General features: G+C 40.0%; 1 protein-coding gene across 1 annotated transcript; it reads right to left on the reverse strand.

Moving 5' to 3' along the window:
- Positions 1-9,367: 9,367 nt before the first annotated feature.
- On the reverse strand, positions 9,368-10,054 carry LOC145164172 (uncharacterized). Its single transcript, XM_079082898.1, has one exon. It carries the CDS (start codon positions 10,052-10,054, stop codon positions 9,368-9,370), a length of 687 nt encoding a protein of 228 aa, XP_078939024.1.
- Between the last annotated feature and the right edge of the window lie 1,687 nt (positions 10,055-11,741).

The following is an 11,741-nucleotide window of genomic DNA, read 5'->3' on the forward strand; positions in this document are numbered from 1 at the left end:
GTTCAGAAGGGAGCAAGGTCAAGTTCGCTGCTTGCACCTTCGAGGAAAAAGCCCTGACATGGTGGAATAGCCATGTCAAGTGACTATCTCTAGTAGTGGCAAATGCTATAGGCTGGGAAGCTCTCAGAGAACTCATGATTGAAGAATATTGCCCGAGGGGCGAAATCCAGAAATTGGAAAAGGAACTATGGAGCCTAACCATGAAGGGCTCCGACATAGTTTCCTATACCGCTAGGTTTAGCGAGCTGGTGGCCATGTGTCCCAACATGGTTCACACGGAGGGAAATAAAATAGAGAGATACATCTGGGGGCTGGTGCCTCCATTTCACGGGAATGTTTTAGCTTCAAACCCCACTACATTCGATAGTGCCAAGAGGTTGGCACAGAGGCTCATTAACCATGGGGTCCGTACCCCATCAGCAACAACAACCCTAGCCATCTCAGAACCCTCCAAAGCCGCTGATAACAAGCGGAAATTCTGGGAGGACAAGAAGAAGAACAAGGCTGCCAAAAAGCAACAAGTAGTGGCAGTTCATGCTGCGATAGCACCTGCCGCTTCTGCTCCGGTAAAGCAGTACGCTGGAAGTTTGCCCAATTGCAACAAATGCAACTTCCACCACACTGGAGCCTGCCGGGAAATACAGTGTTCAAACTGCAACAGGAAGGGGCACACTGCCCGTTTCTGCAAAGCTCCGGCGAGGCCAATCAACCAAGTCCCCGGTGCTGGAGTGGGCCAAGCTTGCTACGGTTGTGGCGAAGTGGGCCACTACAAAAGGAACTGCCCGAAGGCAGGAAACGCCGACGGAGTGGGAAGAGTTCTGGCTATAGGCCACGAGGAAGCGGTTGCCTACCCTACAGTGGTCACTGGTACGTTTCTCCTCGATAACTCTTATGCATGCATTCTGTTTGATAGTGGAGCGGAGAGGAGTTTCGTGAACCAGAAATTTGCTTACTTGCTTAAGAATAAATCGCATGCACTAAAAGAATCTTTACAATAGAAATGGGTAATGGAAAGACAGAGAGTACTAACTGCATTTACATAGGTTATACTCTAACTCTAGATAGCCATTCATTTTCAATCGACCTCATGCCGGTCTCAATTAAAAGTTTCGACGTCATTATCGGCATGGATTGGTTGAGTCTGCATCGTGTCGACATCATGTGTTATGAAAGGGCAGTTCGCCTTAATTTACCGTCTAGCGAAACTCTAATAATCTACGGCAACAAACCCGGCACTAACCTTCGCCTCATCTCGAGCATTCAAGCCCATAAATTCTTGCGAAAGGAATGTCGCGCATTCCTTGCTCATGTTATCGATGTGAACTAAGAAACGAAATACATTAAGAACATTCCGGTGGTACGCGATTTTCCCGACATCTTTCCAGAAGAACTCCCAGGATTACCTCCACAACGTCAAGTCGAGTTCAGAATCGACTTACTTCCAGGGGCCACCCCAGTAGCCAAATCGCCGTATCGTCTAGCACCTGCAGAGATGCAAGAACTGTCAGGTCAACTTAACGAACTGCTCAGCAAGGGCTTTATTAGACCAAGCTTCTCACCCTGGGGAGCTCCGGTCTTGTTCGTCAAGAAGAAAGACAGATCGTTTCGTATGTGCATCGACTACATGGAACTCAACAAACTGACCGTTAAGAATCGTTACCCACTGCCTCGTATAGACGATTTGTTCGACCAACTTCAAGGGGCGAACTTCTTTTCAAAAATCAACCTAAGATCCGGGTATCACCAGTTACGGGTGTTAGGGGAGGATGTTCCGAAGACAGCCTTCCGAACTCGTTATGGACACTACGAATTCGTAGTGATGCCGTTTGGATTAACCAACGCGCCCGCGATATTCATGGATTTAATGAATAGGGTGTGTCGTCCTTACTTGGATCAGTTCGTCATCGTCTTCATCGATGACATACTTATCTACTCTCGTAGTAAGGAGGAGCATAGTCAACATCTTCAACAGGTCTTGGAAACACTACGATCGGAGAAGCTCTATGCGAAGTTCTCGAAATGCGAATTTTGGATCCGAAGAGTCGAATTCTTAGGACACGTGATTAGCGAAGAAGGAATACACGTGGACCCTTCCAAAATCAAAGCCATTGAGAGCTGGTCAGCACCGAAGACGCCTACAGAAATTCGTCAATTTCTAGGCCTCGCTGGCTATTATCGCAGGTTCATTCAGAACTTCTCACGGATTGCAAAACCTCTTACGACTTTGACCCAGAAGGGCGTGGCCTTTGACTAGGAAGAGAAGCAGGAGAAAGCATTCCAAACGCTAAAGCGAGACTTATGCACCGCACCGATACTATCCCTCCCAGAAGGGATAGAAGACTTCGTGGTGTATTGTGATGCATCAAATCAAGGGCTCGGCTGTGTTCTGATGCAGCGAGGTAAGGTCATCGCCTATGCCTCGAGATAGCTGAAGACACACGAGGTCAACTACACCACTCATAATCTTGAGTTGGGAGCAATAGTGTTTTCTCTGAAGATCTGGAGACACTATCTATACAGTACGAAGAGCACTATCTTTACAGACCACAAAAGCCTACAACATATATTCGACCAGAAGGAGCTCACCATGAGACAACGACGGTGGGTCGAGCTACTCAGTGATTACGAATGCGAAATTCGTTATCATCCCGGCAAGGCCAATGTAGTAGCTGACGCCCTAAGTCGGAAAGAATACTCTGGTCGTAGAGGCAAATCTTTGACTATGACTATCCATTCACACTTGTCCACACAAATCAAGGAAGCTCAGCTCGAATCCTTGAAGCCTGAAAATGTGGCGGGTGAATCCCTGAGAGGGATGAATAAGAATTTGGAAGTCAAAGGTGGCGGAGCCTTATATCTCATGGATCGGATCTGGACACCGAAACACGGTGGTTTCAGAGACTTGATCATGGCCGAAGCTCACAACACTCAATATTCCGTCCACCCAGGTTCAGATAAGATGTATCTGGATCTTAAAAAGCTATACTGGTGGCCTAACATGAAAGCAGAGATTGCTACCTTCGTAAGTAAATGCCTTACTTGCGCCAAGGTTAAGGTCGAATACCAGAAACCCTCAGGTTTGATACAACAGCCGAAGATACCAGAATGGAAGTGGGAGCGGATCACGATGGTCTTCATAACCAAGCTGCCCAAGACAACGGGTGGTCTTGATACCATTTGGGTGGTCGTAGACAGGCTAACAAAGTCCGCACACTTCCTGCCTATCAAACAGACGGACAAGATGGAGAAACTAACAAGAACCTACATAAGGGAGATCGTACGACTGAATGGTGTTCCCATATCCATTATCTCTGATAGGGATAGTAGATTCACTTCGAGGTTCTGGAAGTTGCTACCAAGTTCCCTAGGAACTAGGCTGGACATGAGTACAGCCTACCATCCACACACCGACGGACAAAGTGAGAGGACTATCCAAACCTTGGAGGATATGTTGCGAGCCTGTGTGATCGACTTTGGGAAGGCATGGGATACTCATTTACCCCTTGTCGAGTTTTCCTACAACAATAGTTACCACACGAGCACAAAGACTGCTTCATTTGAAGCCCTCTATGGCCGAAAGTGCAGATCCCCTCTGTGCTGGGCTGAGGTGGGTGACACCCAGTTAGCTAAAGGACGAGTTCCTGACAGCACTCTCATCGGTCTGGAGATCATTCGGGAAACGACAGAGAAGATCGTTTAGATTCGTGAACGATTGAAAGCCTCTAGAGACCGACAGAAAAGCTATGCAGATAAACAAAGAAAACCGTTGGAATTCCAGGTGGGCGACCGTGTTCTATTGAAGGTCTCACCCTGGAAAGGCTTGATACGCTTCGGAAAGCGTGGAAAGCTAAATCCAAGATACATAGGGCCTTTCGAGATTCTCGCTAGAATCAGCCCTGTAGCTTACAAACTCAACTTACCCCGCGAGCTCAGTAACGTACATTCTACTTTCCACGTCTCGAACTTGAAAAAGTGTCTGTCCGACGAGACTCTTGTAATCCCACTCGACGAGATCGAGATCAACGAGAGCCTCAACTTCGTGGAAGAACCTGTAGAGATCGAGGACCGAGAGGTCAAGCAAACAAGGCAAAGCCGTATCCCGATAGTGAAGGTTCGCTGGGACGCTAAGCGAGGACCTGAATTCACTTGGGAGCGAGAGGATCAAATGAAACTGAAATATCCTCATCTTTTTACTTAGTTATTTGTAACTACTTATTTGCTTAAACTCTAATTTCGGGACGAAATTCCCTCTAACGGGGGGATGATGTGAAAACTCGAAATTTGTATCTTGTACAACCATTCACTTCAATCTAAGTCAAACTTATTTCTACTAACTTTTAGCACTGTTTAGAGACGTTTGAGTGTTCTAAAGCCTAGTACCTTCAAGAGGTAAATATAGGAAGTATACTCTAGAGTTCAATGTGCAACATTTAAGTCACAAAACTCCAAGAGTTTGGAGTTTACGACCATAAAATGGAGTTTACGGCCGTAAACTCTAAGGGTATAAATATGACACCTAGTCATTTTAGTCATTTTTACCATTTTCAAGCCTAGAAGTGATTCTCTCTCAAGTAGCATCCGATTTTTCTTCTTGATCTTCAACTTAGTAAGTGTTTCTTTCCTTGATTAGTTGATATACTACAACATCTAGTGATTGTACATGATTTCATCCATGAAATCTCTTCATTTTGATAGATCTTCAAGTGTTCTTCATTTCACCAGGAACACCAAGAACACACACTAGTGTTCTTGGACCTTAAACACCCTTACAAGCTTCTATATTGTAAGTACTCTTACCTTAGCTTGGTGTGTGCTTGAATCACTTAGTTTACACCTAGAAAACATCAAGAAAACAAGATCATAAGGTGTTTACGGCCAAGGCAATCGCCTTGGGCCGTAAACCCTAATAAAGGGGGCAATATGAGCCCTAATCCCTTCCAAAGCCTTGGAACCAAGTCTAGAATACTTCCAAGAAGAGTATAGGACCTTACACATCAAAATAATCAAGAACAAATGGTGTTTACGGCCAAGGCAATCACCTTGGGCCGTAAACACTAGTTAGTGGTGCATAGGTGCCACCATTCCTTCCTAAGGCTTAGACTTGATCAAAGAACACTTCATAATGACTTGTAAGACCTTATATCACATCTTGCTACAAATTACCATGGGTTTACGGTCGTAAACTCATGGGGAAATTACCCCTGGCCGTAAACTCATGTGATACACCAATATTGGCCATAAACTCCAATGAGAGGCCATACTCCCCTTAGATGCAACCCTTTGGTACTTCTAGCACTTGAACTAAAGTGTTTTCCATGTTCTAGGGTGTCTTTACTTGCTTAATTAGTTGTTAATTGACTAATTAGATACATATATGTGTCAGTATATGTTAAATAAGATCCGTGTGTGTGCTCAAGTCCTCACTTGACACTTAGCATCCTATACCATCCGTTCATCCAAACCACTCACTACAGGTGAGTTCATACCCCTTAATCAACCTTTTAAATGATTTTAAATGGGGAGGAATACAAGTTGAACTATTATAGTTATTATATCAATCACATGTGATTAATAACTACCAAACAAGTGGATTTCTTACTTTTCAAACTATGTTATCAAACAAACTACTTCAAATCGTTTTACAAACTCTTTTACATGCTAAATACTTTTATTAAACTCTTTTAAACTTATATTTGTCAAAAGTGTATCTGTATAGATATAGTTATATAAGTAGGATTGAAAGGACTTAGGACTGATAGCTCACTTTATTTCCTGTTCCTTGTTTCGTTGTGGACTTAGGGTATCGGTTGTTTGTCCGAAGGTCGTTTGAATCTTAGTTATATATTAAGTATATATATATATAGATATAAAAGTTTCTTCATTCAGTTCAATACCTTTGGGTAGCAAGGGTATTCAAACATGTTCATTCATACAAACAACATTACTAATAAACTATAATAGGTATAGTTTAGGAAGTTACTAATACTATTACTAGAACAATGAAACATACAAAGAGTCAGTTCATACATGAGTCATTACATACATACATACTATTATGAGAAACTAAGAGAACATACATACATACTATTATGAGAAACTAAGAGAACATACATACATACTAGACAGAGAGAACATACAATACAGCTAGTACATACATTACATATACAAAAATACAATAACATAAATGTGAACCATCGCTCAGGGCATGGCATCACCTGTCATGGCTCGATTTGTAGCCAGAATCTCCTAGAGGGAGAGCGTGAATTTGTGTATAGATCTATACTGGATTGACTATCCTACACCTTGCTGTTCGCTATAGTGGGACTTGGAAGTCTACGGGTGCCAAATGTCATTTCTTCCGACGTCTTTCATCGTCGTGTTATTAGTCGATAGTATGGTACAATCAGGTCACATCATACCTTAAATATCAATTGGCTTAAGGTAGAAAGTACAACAGTAGTTACTATAATACAACACTACAGTACTTTATTATTTCCCCATTGCATTCACATTGTGATCTTTTCACATAAACGGTAATGTAAAACTATATTTTTGATTAATGATAGTCACACTTGGGAAAATATACACTCTTATAAGAAACAAACACACATTTCATTTGATGCCTTGGTAGAAGGCTACGTTTAGTAGAAAATATAGGACTTTCTAGGAGATACAAACATTTACGAACATTTACAAACATTTACAAACATTTACAAACTTATACATCAAGTACTCACAAACACTTTCATACAAACAATGACACTAAAATACTTATGAACTCACCAGCTAAAAGCTGACAAACTCTTTCAAAATAACTTGTATTCTCAGGTCATCAGTAGACAGGTGCCGATGCCAGGCTTTTGAGAAGATGGAGCTCGTTCAAGACTCATCTCATATTTTGATTTACATTTTTGGTGTCTTATAAACTTTACAGAACACACTTGTATGAAATTATTTTATTAATGCAATGGATGATGTTGTTGCTTATTTACTACTATACTTTGTTGTGATACTGTACATGACGTCCTCCACCCCTGAACGTTTCCGCCGTTCCGATTTTGGGGTGTGACATATGACGTTTCAACTTCATGTCATGCTCAAATGACTCAAAGGCTCAAAAGGAAGATGGAAATGGCTACAAACTTCCTAAAGAAGAGATCTAACCAAACAATGATCAAGGTGATAGCTTTTTACCTCCAATTAGCAGCTAGTACTGAAGGAACACTGGATCCAAAGCCTTCTTCTCGATCCAAGCCTTTTTCTCTTCTATCTCCTTCCAAGAATGCACCAAATCACACAATTTTAGCCTCTCTCTCTCTCTCTCTCTCTCTCTCTCTCTCTCTCTCTCCCTCTCACAGATGATACCAACTCATTTAGGGTTTCTCTTAAGGTGTAACAATGATACGGGAAGCGGAAATGAAGGCTTAAGATCCTTTAAATACGGTACAAACCCTGAAAATTAGGGTTTTCTTACTCAACACCTACTCGTAGAGTTGGGGTCCTCCAACTCGTCGAGTAGACTTTAAAAGTCACGCGGGCCTCTCCATCTCTACTCCGCGAGTTGGGGCCTCCAACTCGTCGAGTTGCCCTAACAAAATGAATATAATATAATTAAATATTATATCTGGGAGTCATGATGTTACAATTATAGCATTATAATTTACAAAGTAAGGCATGCTCATTTTTTCCATACTAGCATTGTACTTTACAAATTAAGGGCATGCTCATTTTTTTCCATTATAGCATCCTACTTTTTGTTTCATACTTTTCCATTACAAATTAATATCTATGGATACAAATACACATATAAACACATAATACACACACAAATACATAGATACATACATAACACACATAGAAAAACAAATATATACATACATGATACACATACAACTATACATTATATATACTAACATTATACGCATACACATATATACATACATTAATCATATAAATAATACACTTAAAAAACACATATATACATACATTATACACATACATATATACTGAATATACAATCAACATACAAAACTAAAAATAAAAAGATGATGAAGACGTTGTGGAGGTGTAATATGGTGGAGAAGATGGTTGATGTTCCAAATTTAGAGATTTTTCGGTAAGGAACTTCAAATCCCAATAGTAAAGCTGGAAATTTCGGTAAAGACAAGCTGGAAATTCGAGTTTTAGTGGTGAGAAGAGAAATAGAAAAGAAAAGCAGAAAAACAAAGAAGAAAGAAGAAGAAAACCTCACCTGCAAAAGCTTGGGGAGGTCACCAATGATGACCGGGGGGGGGGGGGTCGCCGGTAATGGGGAGGTCACGATTGGGGATTTTTTGGCAGTGAAATTTAGGCTTAATCAGAGAGCTGAAGGGTGAAACAACAAAATCGTCGGTATGTTGAGTGAACGTTAGGAAAATAGAACAAAAGAGGAAAGAAGGAAGTGGAAGGGATATTATTCGCGCAGACCTTTAGCGGCGACACAAACGTATTAGCAGTGACAGTGAAGTAATTGCGGCGACAAGTGTTGGGAGGGAAGTTTTGGCGCCATCTAATTAGACTATTAGCGACGACAACGTCGACGCTATTGGTGTTGTACACAACAAGGGTCCAAGCTGTTGGCTTTGCATCAAAATCGACAGATAGGATGAAATCTCAGCTTTTCATACAGATCGGGGTTGAAGAGTATTAGCGGCGATAGCCACTATTAGCGTCGACAACCAACGCGATTGATGGTTTTCGCCGCTAATAGCTGTTATTCTTGTAGTGCATGGGAACTTAACGACCAACAATTCATGGAGATTCAACCCTACATCAGTTGCATTAGCACTCAATGTAAGTGTTTTATGGTCTAATTTGTGTTGGTTTTTTATGCTTTAATAATCCGTTGGTAGATTTAATGGAGGGTAACGGTTTAGATTTGTTTATTGAGTCCATATGTCGTTAATAATGTTTTTATTAAGGGAGATGATTTGTACACAACATTTTTTTTCTCAATACACAACAATTGGTGTTTTAAAATGCTGTACTGTACAACTCCATAATGCATAAATTGTTGTGTATGGAAAAAAACTGTTGTGTACGAATCACTTCCCATTATTAACAAATGAAACCCAACACATAATTGATCAGCTAGCCAAGACTTCGGCTAATGCCCGTCGCAATGAGTTCCATGAACCAATTATATTCAAACATTTAGCAAAAAACCATATATATAACATGAAAATTTTCTTTTAAACTTATCTACTACTTGCAGATAATTTAGGAATAATAAAGAGATACTAGTAACAAACAAAAATGAGATCGTATTGTTGATATTATGTATTGTTCACAAAGTCCATGCACATGTTACAAACACCAGAAAATGCCTCTAAAACACGCCTAACTGGTGTATGAAAACTTTGGATGTGTAACAAACTAAGATATTGAGAAGGGAAACTCTACTATGGATTAATCTCCTGAAAAGGTGATCTAAACCAACCTTCAATCCTTCAAGACCCACATCAAGAATTTGCAATCTCCTTAGTGTCATTTCTAGATCAATATCTTTGGTCTCACCATTGCGCACATTCTTGTGGAGCAACGTGAGAGTCAACTCAATGGTTTCTACCTTGGTGAGAACCACTTGATCATGTTTGTGTGTGGACTTACGCTTGGACAACAACTTTGATATAAGTTGAACCCCATTACCCGTCTTAGGCTTGGCTGACACAAAGATCAAAATGGATTTGAACAGGGAGATAGTAAGTGCCTTAGTTTCTTTAAGAACTTTGGAAACAATTGACACATGGTGATCAGCATCTACGTAAAGAAATGAACATATTTTCTTTTGTAGATGTTTTAGTGTCCTGAGGCTCTTGCTTACAACCTTCTTTTCCGTTTTCCGGAAGCATAGATACGCTGCAATTTTACTAGCAACTGTTGAATCGCTACCTTTCCTCTGTAAGGCCATTTGAAGGGCGTTCACGTTTTCCTTCATTAACATGATCATGTCTATAAGGGCGCTACATGTGTCTGGAAACCCAATGGACCACTCTAAGGCAGCTTCGAGTTCCATTTTGGTGGTGAGAAAGGGCTTGTTGGGTCTTTGGAGCCTGGGCAAACTCATTCACGAAAACATGCAACTCTGCTAAACCAACTAAACCACTTTGAATGCTTTCAAACGAACCCGCCAATTTTCCCGATGTCTCAGCTCATTTATTTTCTTCTCGGTCTTAGTGCATGATGGGTGAATTAACCTAGAAGGCAAACTAATGGATCTGAAATGATTTATAGATGATGGGGTTCCCATGTTGATAATTTTTTTGATCGAACTAAAGTAAAATTCAAGGATCAGATGTGTTAAGCTTGCTAAAGAAAGAAGAAGAATATTTATAGGGACAGAAGAAGTAATGAGGATGGTGGAGATATAAGGTAAAGATTGGCATTTATTAAACTATTTCGAAGGATATATCATGAGCTGTGATGTTTTTGCGTTGCCTCCCCAATCATCAATGGTACCTTTCACCTGCCTAAAATTCTGATCTTTATGTTGCAAAATTTTCTTATGTATATAGTTTTATATTACATCCAGTGGTGTTGGGTGTATCCATCGGTATATATATTCTATTTGAGGTATAATACGCATGATATAAAAGTAATAATAATCGTAACTAAAATACACATGTAAAATATTGATGATATTTAAAACCATGAATGGCTGGCATATCAGCCTTGTGCCTTTGTCTGGAACAGAAAATCAAGAAAATGGATTTTAAAGGTAACATGAATTTTATTATTGGTAACATGAATCCAGGAGGACCTCATGTACGAAGTTAAAGCAATCATTGAAAAGTTAAGTACGTTCTCTGTATTTAACCAACTTCAAGATGGCATGTAGTAACAAACAATTATTGTAAACTACTTCTGGAACTTCATTGTGTGTTCCTGATATGAAGAAGGCCCTGCTAATCTTAATAAACGGTATAATTTAGCTAGACTACAAATTATTTTTAGAGATTTTGATATCTTAGCTCTATTTTTCATAATCGTTTTGTTTAAAATTTCCAATTAAGATATTACAAAAATATGATAATCACTTATGTAAGACTAAACTTTTTCATATTTAGGCAAGCCGTATGGTTTTTCAATCTAGAGATTCAATATGATTATAAAAACTCACATTTTTAGCATTGAGCTCCTCTCTGGTGTTCATCATCTCGCATATATCGAAATTACACCAAATAGCGAGGTTTTTAGTGCAGCGAAGAACTTGCGCCTCATCCTCAGTTGTATAAATTTTTTGTTTTGATAGAACTGAAGGAAGCGGAAGCTTCTGGAACCGGGATGCCATTTTTAGTGGTGTACTGTTGAAACCAAAACTAACACCTATGACTAGGGATGAGCAATGTGAACTGATTTTCGGAACCAAACCGATACCATACCACTTTTGATGTACTCAACAAGTCTGAAGCTCGGTTCCTATGTGGAGCATGAATAGGTATTTCACACTTACGGTTTTGGGTTCCCCTTTTTTAAATTTACCTGAACCGAATTGGGTGACCCGAAGGTCACCTTCCAAATTTGAGTTATGAAATACCAATCTCCTCCTAACTTCTTGGTGACTCATTAGCCTAAACCCTTTAAAATATCACATTTTTCCATGGAAGATACTTAATAAATTTTTTCCATCCTTCATCCAATTTTATTTTTTGTTAACATGTAATTTTAAGATTGTGTAATTGTGAATTGTGTATTGAAACATA

The sequence above is a fragment of the Lactuca virosa genome, chromosome 3 (assembly GCF_052849685.1).
Source record: "Lactuca virosa cultivar CGN04683 chromosome 3, Lactuca_virosa_CGN04683_v6, whole genome shotgun sequence".
Lineage (NCBI taxonomy): Eukaryota > Viridiplantae > Streptophyta > Magnoliopsida > Asterales > Asteraceae > Lactuca > Lactuca virosa.